The following is an 18,949-nucleotide window of genomic DNA, read 5'->3' on the forward strand; positions in this document are numbered from 1 at the left end:
ACGAGGACCATGAAGGGCCTTACTAAGTTGCAGGCTCTAAATCAAGTGATCGGTGACATGTCCCTCTACAAGGCAACGTACGAGCGTAGAGGCTGCAGCGCATCGGGCTGTCTGTATCCGATCAGCGCCAGCATCTACACGTTTGTGGCAGTCACTTTATGCTGGAGAATTATTACCACAATAAAGAGTTTTAGTGTGTCCAGTATTCGGTTAAACGCAAGCACCAAAGGACTGGGCATTTTATCTGATAAGCAGAGGCACAAACACGAACAGCCTGCAGGGCGCAGCCACCTGGTGGTACAGAGCTCAACCAAACAAACACAGAGCTAACGCAGTCAACGTCCAATTTTTCTTACTCTCCAGGGGCTGTGAAAACGTCTGATAAATCAGGCAGCCCGACAAAAACAAATGAATTCTTTTACTGCCCCCAAGGCCTCAAATCGCCACAGGTACGCCCATAATAGCTGCAAAGCCTTGCCAGTATATTAATTAGGCGTATTGCTCCTCTGTGATAAGAGACGGTGGGTGCAATCGTGTATCATTAAGGAATACATACTGTGTGCCGTGGGAACAAAGGGGGTCAACCGAGGGGTCTAATTTTTATTAATCATACATCAGAAGCCAACAATGACACCAAGGAAAACATAGGGGAAATTACTTGTACTTACTAACTGCATTAAAGAAATTATAAAAAATGGCAATGAAAGTGGATGAAAAAACTTGCTGCAGGTGGGGAACGAATCCACATACAGCTGTACAAAGTAAGGATAGTAGTTCTATCGGCTGTAAACATTCGCTTACCAACTAAATTAACAAGCATGGTGTCACACGCAGACAGGCAACCATGAACTTGCTTACAAACTAAATTAACAGGCATGGTATAACAAGACAGAGGCAGGCTAGTTGGTTTGACTTCATTGTGGAAAGTTTTGCACACATTGAACAAAGACAATAAAAGGACACAAAACGCCGCTGTTTTGTCAGTGAGTGTCCGTGGTCACCGAGAGAAATGTGTTCATGGTTGCCTGTCCGCGTGTGACATCATGCTTCATTGTGGAAAGTTTTGCGCACATTGAACGAAGACAAGAAAAGGACACAAAGACCACCCTTTGTGTACTTTTCTTGTCTTTGTTCGATGTGCGTCTTTGTGTCCTTTTCTTGTCTTCGTTCAATGTGCGCAAAACTTTCCGCAATGAAGCATGATGTCACACGCGGACAGGCAACTATGAACAGATTTCTCTCAGTGACCACGGATACTCACTGACAAAACAGTGGCATGAAGAAGTGGGGCAGCAGCGACCGAATTGACCTTCGTGTTGCTTCTGGCATCAACGAGAACTAAGTGGAAGAAACACGGCACACACGAACCTATCAGCCTTTGGCGCACGTGCACTCTGTCCTTATTGCAGATCGCTTTCAAGATAAGGCCCAGGCGGGTGGGCTCAACTGCGCCATACGCAGCCGCTGCCACAGTAGATCGCCTCCCTGGTGCCTTGAGTGCGATGGAAGATGGTGCGCTTCCTTCTTGCTTTTCTCTTTTGCGCATGCGAGTCGAGCCACCACCCTTTCTTTTTTCTTAAATTCTGAGGTTTCACGTGTCAAAACCACAATATCATTATGAAGCACGCTGTAGTCGGGAAGACTACAGGTTAATTTTGAACACCTGAGGTTCTTTAAGGTACACGGGTGTTTTTGCATTTTGTCCCCATCAAAATGCGGCCGCGGTGGCTGGGATTCGGTCCCGCAACCTTGGTCTTAGCAGTGCAGCACCAAAGCCACTACGCCAACACGGGGGGTATTGAGCCACCATCCTCGGCTAACCCTCGCATGCTTTCACTCACACACACAGCATACGGTGCACGGCCACAATGTTATGGCACTGGACTTTATACAGAACATCACGGCGACGGCAGAAGGCGCCTGGAGTGTCCATATAATTGCTATAGCAATAAAACACGGCACCAAGCAGCAAGAAGTTTGGTAGCGAATGTCGAAGTAGCTAGGCCTAGCATTGCCACGGTAGCCAGCGGATCTGCGTGTGAGAGAGCCGGTTCGAGGCGGCGAGATAATCGAAATGGCCGCGGCAGTGGCTTCGATTAATGCCGTTTTAGACCTGCGGTCATGGCAAAAAATCTGCAAAATTGGATGGCAAAGGTATCTTGCATCTGAAATTTCAAATGTTCTTATACATTTCACTCTGTGGGGTACGTGCTGCGAAGGTGTCAGAATTATTGGGCATGTCCAGAAAATCGGTCGTTGACTGTATAGCAGTAACCAAGCGTATTCTAATTTGCTGCTGTGTAACTTGTGTCAGGAGTGTAATCGTGAACACATCCTTTTAAATGTTTCTAAAATTGGAGGCCGCTTAAGCTTTGTCTTTAAGAGTGGAACACGATAAATTTCAAAGATTCCTGACTGCTTGTCGCGCTTCCCGGCAACCGCCACTTTTTTGTGGATGCGTGGAGCCGAGCGCGATCGTGTTGTTGCAAAGAACTGAGTGAGCTGTGCTACTCGGAAAGGGGTTTGTGTTCGAGTTTCCGAGTAACAGAATTATGTTTTCTGGTATATTCAAATTAAACTCCGATGCTATAATGTCTGTAGATTGTGTCTAGATTGTGCATTACAGTTTTTCCACCCGCCGTGGTTGCTCAGTGGCTATGGTGTTAGGCTGCTGAGCACGAGGTCGCGGGAGCGAATCCCGGCCACAGCGGCCGCATTTCGATGGGGGCGAAATGCGAAAACACCCGTGTGCTTAGATTTAGGTGCACGTTAAAGAACCCCAGGTGGTCGAAATTTCCGGAGTCCTCCACTACGGCATGCCTCATAATAAGAAAGTGGTTTTGGCACGTAAAACCCCATAATTTAATTTTAGCAGTTTTTCTGGCGTATTTTTCTTAGACGAATTCAATTAGTCCAGTAACGCCTTGTGCCACTTGGAGGGCGTGCGTGGATGTGGTTCAAAATAAATTTTTGCCACGTGACGTCCGATGCCGAATTGGAGTTTTCGTGACTCAGGGTCCTTAAAGCCATTGCATTAATATTAGGTCTCTGCTTGGCCGGTTAAGCTCTGCCCCACCAGGTGGCTGCACCATGCAGACTGCTCAGGCTGCTCACGTTTACACTAAAGCCTCCTTCAGCCCAGTGGTAGTAGTATGGAGGAGCTTTAGTTTATGCCTCCGTCAACCGTCAAAACATCCATCTTGCCTGCGGCTACCACAATACCGAACACACTTGACACCACGACAGAACGCTTGCAATGCACGCTGTTTGGACAGCTCTTGCGCGGGACCGGCAGCGGGAAGGTTGGAGAGGCTTCATACGCTGGCTATACAACAACCGGAAGTAGACGACACGACGTCACAGCATGATGCAGAGCCGTGAAGGCTGAGCTAAAGCCCTGATCACTCAGTGAACGAGTTGAAAAGAAAAAGCATAGTTAGGGAGGAGGGTAATGTGTAATCGCCCATAGTTCTCTTGATATGAGATGCTTCACTTAAATTCTGGCGCGAACGTTTTGCTGTAGCTGTGCCCTACATGTCTACAAAATTTGCCTAAAATGTTTTAGGGACCCTTTAAGAAGCTTTGTGGCCCTCCAGTAATGTGGCTCGGCTCTGGAAGAAGTAAAATGCGCAGTGGTGTGTTGCTGCAAAGATGATGTAGGCTAGGTTTCTCTTGTGTATCAGTTAGAGTGAGGATGCAGGCTAGCTGTTGTATACAAATGTTGAAAATTGCAAGAAGTCATGGGGCAAGGCAAGAGAATTAACAACACAGTGCTATGTTGTTTCTTTTCGTCTTTCATATTATGATATTGCACTGTTTTCAGCTTCAGTGTGTCTAACACACATATGTGACCCACCATTTGTTAATTAAAAAAAATTATATTTTCACACTCCTCCTTAAAAACAAAACACTTTTTGTTTAATATGAAGCTTTCAAAACAGCACAGATACATTACCAAAAGCAGGAAGCTGGGCATAAAATCTGTAGCATTCCAATCACAATGCATACGAGAGGGTTATAAACTTATAGACTGAATACAGTAATACAGTCAACCCTCGTTACAATGAACCCTGATAATCCGACAAAAATTTCGTTTTATCCGAAGTCCGTAATATTCAAAACACCTCACTTCAGAAAATTATGTCGCAATGTCTTTACTAAAACTTTCTTGCAAAAAGTGAGTGATGAACATCCAAAGTAAAAAAACAAACAAAACAGTCACACTTTCGCCCAAAAGGCGAACTATTGATTGCAATAGGAAATTAAGCAAGATAAGCATGGCAGCAGCAGCGAGCGAACTGATCTTCGTGCTATCTCTTGTTTCAACGTGAACTAAGCATTGAAAGCACAGTGCATATGAAGCTACCGGCACTGGGCGCCCTTTATCCACATCGCAGATTGCTTTGAAGATGAGGCTTGCACGGGTGAGCACTTTGTCCACACCGCAGATCACTTTCAAGATACGGAGGCTGCGCCGTAAGCAGCAGCTGCCGGAGTAGAACCCCCTCTCTCTGTATGGCCTTTAGCCTACTCTCTCTGTAAATGTATGGCCTTTAACATCATACTCCAAGAGAACCTTTGGACACCACAGATTGAGCAAGCACTAGACTCTGTGATGAGAGCACGGATAATCCATACACCTGTGCCAAGTGCTTACGCCGTGTCGCAGTGCGCATTAAATTTGTCCATTTGTTTTCACGTAGCTAGCAGACTAATTGCTCGCTACAAACCGCTACAAATAAGAGACAGAGCACCACCATCATCATCATCATTAATAAACGTAGTAGTCTTGATTTTCTGTTCCCCCCCTTTTTTTCCCTGTGTAAATAACTTGCTGCGTTGCACTTGTTGTCATGTTTTCTCCACTGCTGGCGTGTTGTGTGTGTACGATTCCCAATCATGTGGGAAATCTGGGCCATGTGCGCAATATCACTAGTGTACAAAGAGTGACAGGAGTGATGCACTAAGCTTCGCCAACTACTTGAACATAGAAGCAGACATGCAGACATCATATGCAAATGCGGAAGTCACCAACAGTGTGCCAGTAGGCAATGGCGGGGACAATAACGAGCCCACTGGTGCGCCTACTTTAGCTACAATTCTCGAGTCCCTGAACATCATCTGCAGCTTTGCTGAGTGCAGCAGTGGGGATCGAGATGCTGTGCATGATTGGTGGGTCAGAGAACATGACCCTTGGAGCAGTGAACTACCATACCAAGCAATCCCACATCAGTGATAACTTTAAGTAGTTCGCTACAATAAAAATAAATGTGACATGCTTAGTTGCGCAGTTTGCACATATTTTTTTGAGGGTTTTTTTTTTTTCTTTCTGGGTAATGTGGAAGTCATCCTAATTTGATGTTTTTTTACGATCACAATAAACAAGGTTTCATTGTAAATGTTTAGAGAATGTATTGACAGGCGCATAGTAACAAAGTGCTCCCTCAAAATGAAGGTACTCATAGTCTCATCCAGCTACACTGGCAAACAGCCAAAGTGCTGCAGTGTTATAACACTCCATAGCACAAATGGAACATGCTACATCACTATAATGAACCTCTCGCGGATTCCCGTGCCCCTTGCTACTGATAGGCTGGCATTCCTGCACAGCTTAGGCGTCCAGTGGTTAAGCGTGTTTTACAGGCGAAATTTCGCCAGCAGCATGAAATGTTCGCCAAATTCAGCACATCAGACAGTTTCTTAGATTAGATAGAAATAAGCGCTAAGAACCATGTTTGCTCCCAGAATGCCAGCAATATGTTCGATTTGTTTCAAATATTTGAAAATTTTCAAATACCTAGTTTTCAAATTAAATATGAATATTAAAAATACAATATTCCATAATATTTGAAATTTTTGAATATTGGCACACCCCTACTTTTCACACGATGGCTTACATAATTATCTACGAAACTTGTGAATAAAAAAGAACTTCAGTATTTTGCTAATGTTAGCCATACATTTGAATGAAACAGTTTATTTATATTCCCTAACACAGAAGTCCAACAATGCTGCTCTTGAACAAAATACACATGCAGATGTGTACTGGGATGAAGGTAAGAAATAACCATTGAGAAACATAGATAAAATGGCTTAAATAAAAGAAGGTATTTATATTTATCAGTCTTGTGACCAATCAGCATTGTGGTGGGCAAAAAGTTTGCAATCTAGAAAATGTAACAAAGCAGGTGATTCCAAGAAAGTATGGTAGCTGTTTTCTCCAATGCTGTTCAGCTGTCAACGTGTTCCAAGATGCTGCAGTGTGTAGCATGAAAACAGTGACACTTACTTGAGTGCTTTTGCCAGGGTTGTCTGGAGGGAACTGGGGTCCAAGCCAAGCTCCTGTACAGACATCTTCTTCATGAAAGCAGACTGAAAACAAGAATGTGGACACACATCACTCAGCTAAAGAGTAACCAACCTGTCTTCGGTCTTCTGCTGTGTTTAATAGTGAAGCAATAAAAACATGAAGCAGAAGCCAGTGCTCAGCAAGTTAACGCAGCAAGTATATTGAGACACTGGTGCAGTTCATTACCATGAAGGGCACTCACTGGTGCATGGCAATATTACATTGACGTTCGTTAATTCAAGGCTTACAGGGCTAACGAACTTGATAAAATTACCTGGTAGCTCAAATTAAATAACATAATAAAGCAACATCAAACCAAACACCGCTGATTCATTTGGCAGTATTTGCCCAATTCTAACATACCCCCAATTCAAATGCACGTCTGCTTTATGTGTGTCCAAAGTAGAAAACTAATGTAGAGATAACACTAAAGCTCCCAAAGTAAAAATATATTGTGCGCCTGATTCTTTAGCAAGAACTAGAACAAAGGTTGAAGCATTGCACAGGGATGGCTGGTTTCCTAAAGACATCTTTGCTGCAATACAGCCATATTATGCGTCAAAGCTTCCAAACACCTTAAACACGGTTTCTGGCTTATTTTCATGGGGAAAAAAGACACACATTAGAATTGGGTAAATGCCATGATAAGACATTGTGCGCTACTGTTATTACTTGAAAATATTTTTAGGGCAAGGTGAAAAGAGGCATTTTCGACAGGATATGATATGTGTTAAATACATTCACTGTCCTCTCAGCATTGCCGAGACTGATGCTGCCTGCAAAGAGGTCACTATTGTGGTCACCACAGGGGTCACGCACGTGCATGCTGACTGGTCACGTTTTGAATTACCTGGTGAAGACCAATTTCAGGATTGAAATAACGGAAGTTTGGGCCCATAGAAATGCATGGGTGCCAGCTGGGACTGTCGGTCAGGATTGAATTAACAGAAAAATTAAATCAACCAGAGTCGAATTAACAAAAGGCTACTGTACTACATACTTGAGTTGCTGTAGTCGTGAACTGACTTGTTTTGCTACAAGCATTTTTTTTTTTCATTGCTTGGCCCTGACTTGAAGACAGCTTGTGAAGCGTGGCTGAACAAAATGCTGCTCTGCATGCACCCTCCTGCTATGAGAAGGAGCTCACATGGTCTGGAACATTGTAGACTTTCCCCATGTGCTGGCACAAAGTGCACAGGAAATCCCTCCAGGGCGCTGATTGTTCTGCCACAAATGTGTACAGGTTCTCGCGTGGTTCCGTAGGCAGCCGCAGTACCAGGCCAAATGCATCTTTCACATCTGCAGAAGCAAACCCGTGGCAACATGAACTGTCAGCAGTGTGATGAAAACAAGATCATGACAACAAGAACAAGCAATTCTTACCATTTCTATGCATAAAATTTGTTCGATACAGGGCTCTATGAATTACTTTCTGTACCGCGAGCCAACTCCGCAATACCTTGGGGTTCAGGTGGCCGCATAAAATTTTATGGTCACACTTCTACTGGCATGGTGCAAGACGCTTGCTCTGTGGTAGAAAAATTTCTGCACCGGATTCACTGGTACAGGGGGAGCAATCCTTATAGATTACAAGGTCACAGCTTCTAGCTCACCCCCTTACCACAACCCCGAAATGTGATGTCAACATGATACAAAAAACACTGGTTGTACTTTGATTCTACTTCTTCCATCTGACCAGGTGGGCATTTCTTCACAAGAGTGATGACATTGTTCTGTCTATCACTGTGCGCAGAAGTGCACTGGATTTTTCAACTACATGGCACATGAGAAATGTGCACGTGTGGTCAGGCGAGATAGAGACAAAAGATGCTTACGCGGCACTTTGACTAGCCTCATCCTTCCAATAAAAAGCAGCAAGATACAAATAACACTGCAATGCATTACATTTGCACACTCCGATTCCATTTATTCTGCACAACAGCATTACTACTGGCAGCCAGATGCTGGGGCTATTCTTTGCGTTCTCAAGCAACCTTTGCACTTGTCGCAAAGATAAAGCTCTCCTTTTCTTTATCTTTGGTTTGTTACTAAGCGGTGCTGTTGGGCACATGGGTGCATCGTAGGCCTGCAGTGTCAAGAAATGGGTTTAAGCACTGCTGACATGGCATTGTCTCACACATCCAGCACATTTGCTGACAACAAGAAAGAAGACTGTTGTAGTTGCAGCCCTGAGATGTGACCACAAAGTGCATAGAATGCATTGGCAGAAATGCCTATTAAGGCTTTTTAAAAGGTCACATTTGAGCACCTGGCTATATGGTTTTGTATATGGTGCTCAAAATATATGCTATAAATACAAAATTATCTTCTTTGTTATGCATACTTGTTCTTAAGCTTAAATGTAAGCAAAAATGAATAGTTACATCTCTCAACGTATGCTATACTTTTGCCCATTTCCATTTTTCCTCATACCTTGGTCCTATCAGCTTTGGTTAAATTAAATTAAGTTCTGTGGCTTTATATGCTGAAACCACAATCTGATTATGAGGCACACCATACTGAGAATCTCACATGCAGGCGTTCTTGCATTTTGCCCCCACCAAAATGTCGCTGCCGAGATTTGATCCCGCGGCCTCCTCCTTTGCAGCGCAACACCATAGCCGCTAAGCCACCATGGCGGGTATCAGCCTAGATAAGGACATCGATTTGATCACCTTTTTCTGCCTCTAAGAAGATTCACACACCACTTTTGTGAATTTTTCAGGAACATGTGATGTCCATGCTAGCATTGGTGCATTCTTTGGAGGGCAAGATAATTTGGCCTGATGACTTCTAGCCAGACAAAGCTTAGACTTATGCCTACAGCACTGTTTTGACTGAAGTGGCGCTCAACATCCAAGTTTATGCATCGAAGATAGTGAAGCCCGCAAACTAGATCCGATAAGAGTGGCTGCCTAACTCCTTTCTAAACACAAAAGTATATGAAAACATACTGCTTGTGTCTTTTTTTTGGAAAGGTGGTGCGCTTTTGCACCAATGATTGCTTCTTTTACATGAGACGACAAATAGTAGCCTACTTTTATATAAAATATGCTTCATTTATACCAAAATGCATACCATAGTAATTTGTCCACAGTTGTACTGGTGTAATGCAACTCTTATGCCCACTGGGTTGCTTCAAACCATCAGAGTAAAATGTGCATGCACTAGTAAGGGAAGACGGAATGGCTCAGCTTGTGTGTGATAAAAGCAAAGCATGTCCACATGCAGACACTCCATAATCTCTACAAGTTAGGCCAAGCCACTAGACTTAGTTTAAGTAGTAGCTTGCACTAGAACGACAGAAAGCTGAGCTAGTTGGTAAGGATTCATTATGCAATAAAGGTGAGGCGTGCAGACAGGACACAAGAGAAGTGAACAACACAAACGTCGACTGTCAACTGAAGGGAGCACTGAGGCGAAAAAAAGACGACACAAAACTCATCTGCGCAAGCTCTGGAATGGTATCACCACGTGTCAGTTGGGTACATGTGTACATGGTACATTCCGCTGCTACATTAGTAAGTGAGCAATTTCAACTTTATGGAGGAGGATTAAAGTTTACCAAGGAATTTCCTCAGCGACGCGTAATTTAGTTTCTAGAAATTTCCTTGGTCTTCAAACAAAATCACGTTCGTTGGCAGTACTCCCCAAGATCTTCGAAGCCGTTGCTAAACTTTCAATCCAAGCATTCCAAAGTAGTAAAAAACGGAATTGCCATGTCGTGCCTTAAGTTTTCTCTCACCAGATCCTGCATGCACAAAATGAGCGCCAGCTTTAATGTGCAGGTCCGGCGCCTATTAGAAGCAGGTTATCCTAGTGTAGCAGTGGCCACTGTGGCTGAACGCCTAAAGAAGTCGGTTTCGAGGGGGACGGACGTGATTACAGAAAGCAGTAATAGCAAACAAAGAGTGGTAGCTATTCCGTACATTCATTTAGTATCGCACAGGCTTAAAAAAGTTGCAAGTAGATATGATGTTAATGTTGCTTTCACCGCTCCCAATAAGCTAGGTAAGATATGCGCTGCCATGCAGAGGAAAAAGGAGCAGGTAAAAGGCAGAAAAAGAACAGATATGTGTCCAGTGAAGCAATATAAGAACAAATGTTTTACTGAATGTCATGTGGGTGTGGTTTATAAAGTACCCTTTAGCTGTGGCCAGTTCTACGTAGGGCAAACGGGGTGGTGTATCAATCAGAGGCTAATGGAACATAAAAGGTCGTTAACCGGTGGATCGCCTTCTAATCTTTCCCTACATTGCCAAGATTGTAACTGCACGCCAAAGTTAGATGAATGCGCAATATTGTACAGGCATAAGAATGAAGATACGCATCTTATGGTAGAGGCATGGCATATCTATAATGGTGGAAGTGCATGCGTGAGTCAGGCTTCGATTACTTTACATAAGGAAGAGATTAAGTGCCTTAACAGTTATTTCTCACGTAGACCGGCACATGTACCCGACTGACACGTGCTGATACAATTCCAGAGCTTGCGCAGAGGAGTTTTCTTAGATGAATGTGTTAGATGAATGCGTGATATTGTACAGGCACAAGAATGAAGATATGCGTGTTATGGTAAAAAAAAATATTAAATTATGGGGTTTTACGTGCCAAAAGCACTTTCTGATTATGAGGCACACCGTAGTAGAGGACTCCGGAAATTTCTATCACCTGGGGTTCTTTAACATGCACCTAAATGTAAGTACACGGGCGTTTTCGCATTTCGCCACGTCTTATGGTAGAGGCATGGCATATCTAAAATGGTGGAAGTGCGTGCGTGAGTCAACCTTCGATTACTTCACATAAGGAAGAGATTAAAGGGAAGATGAAAGGTTTTCCAGAAAAAATGAGTGATGAGCAGTACGCCGTGGTTTTCAACCCTCTGAATTAGAATATCGCATCGAAATTGAGTGAAAGAAAGCACAAACATATTTTATTTCGACGAAAAGTGCAGCAGCAGACACGCCCAGCTCGCGCGCCTCGTTTCCGCCTGTGATTGGTCGGGCGCCTCGTGACGTCAACAATGGTGTTCGTCCGGACCGACTGATACCGCTACACACGAAGCACGGTGCAAAGTAGTTTGGTGGTGTTTTGCTGAGACGGTCATGGAAATTTTTTAGAGCTTGCGTTTCTCTGAGGAGTTCGGCGTTAAGTCCAAACTCTACGAGAGCATTTTGCACGCGACGGTGACGGGCGACGGCTTCGAGCGACAAAACGGGCCGTCGCTTGAACAAATCGCTCGGTGTTGTCGCTCGATCGCTCGCTTCTAGAAATCTAGAACTCGCCGCTCGTCGCCCGGAAATGCTATGAGCGACTAGCCAATTGTGCGAAGCCGAAACTGGATGTACACAACTCAAATACTGCTGTTTGTCACACGGAACGAGCAAACTATTGAATTATACACGTGCAAGAATAAGAACCTAGTGCAAGACCTTTAGAAATATTTTATGCTCCTTCTTCAGTAAAATACATCAACTCAAATTGATAAAGCATGCGTCACGCTAGTTTCGGTGCGTATATTGCTGCCCTCATACCGGGAAGTCGTCGCTCAAAGCCGTCGCTCGCGTGGAGTTCGGCTTGCAGACGACGAGTGAACGCGACAGCCATCGCCTCGCTTGTAGCGCTGTCGCTGTTGCGTGCAAGATCACTTGTAAGGGGTTTATACTTGTACATACTACACGTACGTACATACTTGTACATACTACATGTACAAGCCGATTGCGAAGAGCCGGCCTCTCCAAGAAGCAAAAAATGCTGGTGCAAGCACTGCTTTCCACGCGAACGAAGGCGAAGTGTTAGCATCTCCTTGTGTTGGAAATGATCTTTGGCGAGTATGTTTTTTGCTAAGCTGCATTCAGCGTTCCAGTGAGTACGTTTCTGGGCAAACAACTGTAGTGTTATGTTCCTGTATGCCTCCTCGTAGAGCATAAGCGGTGATGCGATCTTCAGCATTTGTGTGCTGCCCCAAAGCTGTCGGCAATCTACACAGACGGTTTAAACGCGGGAAAAGTTTACCGGCTGTTGTAGCATGTGTAGTATAGAACCTTCATCAGCGCGCCATCCGCATGCTACTCGTAACCGGCGAATTCCGTCGGCTACGTGAGATGGTCGGTTTCTTATGTGTGCGAGAGAAGGGGGAGTGCAGCATCTTGGCGTGAGCAGGCTTTCCAACACATGCAAACTTTACGCTTGCACTGCGTTATGGTAGCTGCATGCAGGCTGTTTCACAACACACGTGCGAATAGAAAATTCGCGCCGCTTGGCGATGAAACCTGCGTCAAGGGTGGGCGATAAACATGCACCTTCCGTTCAGCGTGCTAACTATTTTTTTTTAGGAGAACCCAAAGCACGCATTATTTATAAACTCCGGTAGTAATCGTCACGGAAGTGGTTAGAGCACAACACTTGTTCTTGAGCGCTTGAAGTTGTTTCGCTTCACAGCAGCCTCCCACTTAGCTGAAAGCTTCTTGTCTTGCAGGAACTAATGGAACATCGGAACATCGTCGCGGCCGCTGGTGTTCACGCAAGCGTAGGCTGCACAGAACGCCGGCATGATCGGCCTACAAGTTCAATTGATGCTGCGCACGTCAACTACCACTCCTATATACACACAAATAAAGGAATGTAGGGTCGAGCGAAGCAGATTAGGACGGCACGCACGCAGAAATAAGCCCGGTCAGGCACCGTCGCGGAGACTGCGAAAGAGCAGAACACCAGTGTTGACGTCACTACGCCGCCGTTTCCGGTCTCCGCTCGCACCGTCAGCATCAGCAGCAGCGCGCGGCGCTCGACGGGGGGCGGAGCTACAGCGCAATTTTAACCGACGATTGCGTCGCTCCTAAGTGAAAAATCCCCCCCAAAATTTTACCTTCATAAGGTTCCCGCATCCGTATATGAGCGTCTTATTGAATTCGACACTCTTCAGCTTCCCTTTAAGTGCCTTAACAGCTATCTCTCACATAGACTGACATATGTACCGAACTGACACGTGGTGATACCATTCCAGAGCTTGCGCAGATGAGTTTTGTGTCTTCTTTCTTTTTTCGCCTCAGTGCTCCCTTCAGTTGATAGTCGGCGTTCATGTTTTCCACTTCTCTTCCCTTGTATCCTGTCTGCGAGCCTCACCTTTATTGCAGCTTGCACTATGTGGCATTTTCTCCTTTTTGAGCACAAAATTGCACTTAAATGCACTAAGAGTGAAATTTTAATTATGAAAATTTAATAGCAACACGTAGCCATTTTAACAAAATAAAACAGATGGACAGAATTATCACAGTACGAGCTAAAATTGGTGAGAATAGCGATTTCATCTATCAAAAAAGAATGAAAGAAAATGCATACATCTACAAAGTTTACTTTAACATACAGTTAAACCTCAATATAACGAAATAGGTAAAATCGGCAACTTGATTCGTTATATCGAAATTTAGTTGTATTGAAATTCGACCTTTTATGCAAATAAGCACAGTCACCGATTATTTTTCTTGCATGAAAAAGGGACCGCAGAATTTTATGAATTATCGGGCAATCAAGAAAAACAAGTTTGAATGAGATAACAATTCATTTTGATGAATTTGGGAGTCGTTGACGAATGATACGGTTTCATGCCACGTCGACGACATCTTCACATCGGTGGTACGAATTAGGCGAAGCCAGCCACACTTTCACATGCACTCCGCCCGCTACACTTAACATAATATGGACAAATAAAAAAAAAAGTAATTTCACTGCACCTCTGCTACTCCGACAATAACATGTCTACGTTCCACAAGCATCTATACACTGTCATAACAGAACTAAATTTTAACAGAAAGAAACAAAGTAGGACATTCTTGATTCCCAGACACAAAAGAAAAGGGGTAAACAGGCACTAAATCTGCACTAGTCCCGAGACTATGAATGAATCACACCAGCATTACACGTAATGGCAGATATGGAAAGGAAAATTGATTTTATCATGTTTGCATATCATTCCAGCGTGACAGTAAAGCTTTGGAAGATGGACTAGTTGGTATGCGTGCATGATTATGACCGATCTACCCGAGAATGTGGATGATGGTGCTTGTCCACATACTTCAGCGCACCGGTAATAATTAAGGGCGTGCCAATAATCAAATATCACCGAATCGAATATCCAATATCTGATTTTTCTGATATTCAATATATTCAGTGTAGAGACACATGCAGTGCCACATATTATGTGTGCCACGGAGCCCCTTGTCCTCGATGCTTCTCAAGTGAGAAGTTAACTTCATACAAGGTTCGTCCATGCCAGCAGAACTGATTGAAAATGATCATGTGATGCAGACACAGGGAATGGCAACAAAAGCAATGCATATTTCATAAAGTGAAAATGCATGTGCGAAGATCAGGCTGATTAGCAACCAACAGGAAGGTAGGTTGTGGTGAATACGTGGTGACGAACTTCACGGCACTTACCACGGACAATCCGGCAATGGACCCGTGCCTCTTACACATGTGGGAAGCATGCCACAGTCTGGTGAATAGATGCCAAAGGCAGCGGCACACCCGTAAGCTAAAAATTCAGATCGCAACGCTAACGGACGAGGCAGAGCATTACGCAGAGCAACTTGCACGACAGAACTGGGGACCAGTTCTGTAACTCCCTCCAAGGAACACTGGGCACTGCAAAGACGTGGGCCATACTCAGACATCTACTAGATCTGACCCAGAGCAAGAGAGAAAGCAAGCACATGATGAGCCAAGTAATACACAACTTCGGAGGCACAGACTATCAGCTAATGTGTGCCCTACAAAGTAGATACATTGGCAAGCCGATACTCGGTGCACAGCCTACAGCTGACTACTCTGGATTGGAAAACAGCGAGCTCGACCGGGACATAACGCGTTTCGAGCTGACGTGAGCAATCGCAAGCCTCACTCCAAACACCACTCCAGGCAAGGACGGAATCACCGACAAGTTGCAACGTAACCTGGACGATGCAACCGTGCAGGCAATACTTGAACTATTCAATATACACTGGAGTAGAGGGACCTTGCCCTCGGAATTTAAGCATGCTGAGATTATGCTGATACCAAAGCTGGGAACAACGCCCTGCCTGGAGAACCTAAGCCCCATTTCGCCCACGCCTTGCCTCTGCAAACTGATGGAATGTGTGATCTTAGACAGGCTACAGATGCATATCAAATAACATCAACTGATGCCGAACACGATGTTTGGTTTTCGGCCCAACTTGTCAATGCAAGATGTGCTTCTGCAGTTCAAAGAGGAAGCGCTGAATGCAGCAACGTCGTGCTGCCCGAAAGCAATTCTCGCACTAGACCTTAAGGGGGCCTTTGACAATATGGGGCACGAAGCCATACTAGCAAATCTCAGTGATACGAATTGCAGCCGAAGAACTTACAACTACCTGATGGCTTTCCTCACAGATCATACAGCCACAATAGGACTGGGAAATATGAGGTTACAGCGAGTACACACACCTAGTAGAGGGACGCCACAAGGAGCAGTGCTGTCACCGACACTTTTCAACGTGGCCATGATGAAACTCCCAGCCCAACTCAAGAAAATACCGGAGATCAGACATGCCTTGTATACAGACGACATCACGATATGGACGGTCAGAGGTTCCATAGGAGAACAACAAGAAGAATTGCAGGAGGCAGTGGATGCCGTAGCGAGATACGCGGAGACATGCAGACTGCAATGCACGCCGGAGAAGCCGGAGCTCCTCATAATCGAGAAGCGCTCAAGAGGGCGATCACCAACCCAGGCACCAACCATCCACCTGCGAATAGGTCCTAGAGAAATCCCCAAGCTGGACAGACTTCGTATCCTCGGCCCACACTTACAAAAGGACGGGGGCGGAGGATATGCCATGCAGAAGTTACAACACACGACCATGCAGGTCTTGCGCATGATGCAACGAATGACCAGCAGGAAGAGGGGGCTCAAAGAACAGGACCTTATCCAACTAGTGCAGGTTCTGGTTGTGAGCCGCATTGCATACTTGGCATCCTATTTAAATTTCAGCAATGTGGAAGTGTAGGTACTCGACCAGCTGATACTCAAGGCGTATAAGCAAGCGCTCGGACTGCCACTCGAAACGGTTACTTTTCGCCTCGAGGAGACAGGGGTGTACAACAACGCATGGGAAATTATAGAGGCCTACCTGGTAAACCAGGAGGAAAGGCTACAACGCATAACAGTGGGACACTGCATCTTGAAACGTCTTGGAAATTCCGTTCGGAAGACCAGCGCAGTGACAAAAACCTCAACACGAATACAAGAAACTATGCACGTCTCACCAACACCCAGAAACATGCACCCAACCTTCCATATCAGACGGCAACATGCCGGAGCACAGGCTCTCGCGAGGAAGTATGGGAACCACCGCAATGTCCTATCACCAACACCCAGAAACATGCACCCAACCTTCCATATCGGACGGCGACATGCCCGAGCACAGGCTCTCGCGAGGAAGTATGAGAACCACCCCAATGTCCTATACATAGACGTGCCCAGCACATCAAGAAGCACTGCATTTGTAACCAGCGTAGTCGACAATCACAGGACCGAAATAAATGTGTCGTCGGTTTCCAGAGCGAGCACTGCGGAGGCAGAGGAACTAGCTATAGTGTTAGCCATCATGATGAGACCGCACTGGGAGTGCGTCGTCGTTCTGACGGACTCTCAGACAGCATGCAGAAATGTTTCCAGGGCCAAGATTTCCAGGGCCACACATCGCATTCTGATTGGGGCGCACCAGCTCCCGCCATGCATATAAGCTGTGTGGACTCCAAAGCACGAGTCCTTACGCGGCAATCAGATGGCACACGCTGACCCCCGAGCGCATGCACAACGGGAGCTGCGAGAGGGTCACGCCGACCAGTTCCACCCCGAGCCCATAATATTAACGGACACGCACATCCTACAACACTATCGCCGCCTCATAATGCTCAGACGTGAGAGGAAGCCGTATTATGGCAAAAGCTCGAAACAAACACATATCCTCACTTGAGTCTCTACCATGCCATGCACCCCGCGCTGTATTCCTATAAATGCCCACACTTCGATCAATGCGCAACGCTTTACCACATCGTATGGGCTTGCGCAAGCACACCACAGCTCACACCCATTACACACCCCACCACACGGCAATGGGAGGCAGCGCTGTCCAGCTCAGACTCGATGGACCAGCTCAACCTGGTCAACCGAGCGAGGACAGCCAAGGCTGCTGGACTCCTGGACTAAGGGACCACCCACTGCAGAGCAACCTACGTTCATGTGCTCTTTAATAAAGTTTACTCTCTCTCTCTCATGGCACATCAACAGCCATCAATGTAACAAACATGCCTGATTTTGGTACCAATCACTGGTCAGCTGCCCGCATGCACATATTAGTGGCAAGCATTCTGCGACAGCTTGTGGCCCATTAACACATCGGCCAGCAGCAAATTTTTGTCATAGCCGCACTGCCTAAGCAATTAGGCCCAATCGGTTCTGTTTTGTTTGGCGCCGACGACTAAAGTTATGGTTTGATGCTGAATCGACGCAGATCCATTTGCAGCAGTTGCATGATATTCAGAAGGCTGACAAACTGCCTCGTAAATGGAAGAGACTGTATGGGATGGCAACAAAGTTGTTTACAGCCACCATTTTCACGACGCACCATACAGCGGCCTGTCCTTCCTAACACCGTTCGTAGATGAACATCGGTCCCATTTTGTAGTTTTAAGCAACCAGTCACAAGAAAGCTTTGGATTAACAAGGAGGGCGTGACAGTGTCATGGCCAGTTGCATGCACAGACAGTGGATGAACGAGAGGACGGGGAGGGGGAGAGCGAGTATTGTGCAAACTTGCTATGACCTTCCAGATTTCAGAATCTTTGACAGGTGGCAATTTACGCCAAACCTGACAATGAGACTGCATGGTCAGTGCCTACTCTTCTCTATCAGCACCGGCTATACGCGGAGCGGTCATCGAGTCATGTGATGCATGGTCCCTTCATCTGTCACGCAGATTGGCCTTATGATAACCCACATGCTGTAAAGTTGGGATAGCTCTTCTGTATTCTTGAGAAAATACTGGAAAGCAAAACTTCCTACGCAACAAATAAGACTGTTGCGAAATACAGTTCCACTATTAAACTGAAGATCTCACTGGTATTCAGTACGAAACAATGTTACTAATTCATTAGCTTCAGAGGGAAAAAAAGGATTTATCCTATTCAACAAATTTTCTATTAGTAATAAAATTTCCAGACGTTCATATACTAGAACTGAGCTGTAATCAGTGCTGGCATACTAATTTGGTGTTCTTTTTGGTAAAAATAAACTGATGTATACCTTAACTTCTGTGTATTTGGGTTACTGATAATTTGCTACATTCTTGCTATGCAATGCTATAAGCCTTCTAAGCATGTATTTTCTTGCCCCAAATTTGTAAGCACTAAATTTTTTGAAAAATTTTCAAATATCTCTGTCACACGAGCATGCAAAAACTCTTATGTAAGAAGTCCTTTACCACGCTGAAAGGCTTTTTAATGAAGAGGCACTGCACAGCAGACACGCAGCACCGACAATCTCTTTTTAGTGTTTCCTTCTGGACATGCTAC

At 45.2% G+C, this 18,949-nt stretch overlaps 1 protein-coding gene across 2 annotated transcripts in view; it reads right to left on the reverse strand.

Annotated features, from left to right (window-relative positions):
• The window catches only part of LOC126542841 (protein ECT2-like), a 122,477-nt gene that overhangs the window by 15,319 nt on the left and 88,209 nt on the right, over positions 1-18,949 (reverse strand). For both annotated transcript variants that reach the window (XM_050189957.3, XM_050189958.3), the window contains exons 18-19: positions 7,497-7,648; positions 6,290-6,372 (exon numbers count right to left, since the gene is read on the reverse strand). In XM_050189957.3, the coding sequence (XP_050045914.1) occupies positions 6,290-6,372; positions 7,497-7,648 (235 nt within the window). The remainder of the gene's footprint in view (positions 1-6,289; positions 6,373-7,496; positions 7,649-18,949) is intronic.

Source organism: Dermacentor andersoni, chromosome 2, assembly GCF_023375885.2.
Source record: "Dermacentor andersoni chromosome 2, qqDerAnde1_hic_scaffold, whole genome shotgun sequence".
NCBI classification, from domain to species: Eukaryota; Metazoa; Arthropoda; class Arachnida; order Ixodida; family Ixodidae; genus Dermacentor; species Dermacentor andersoni.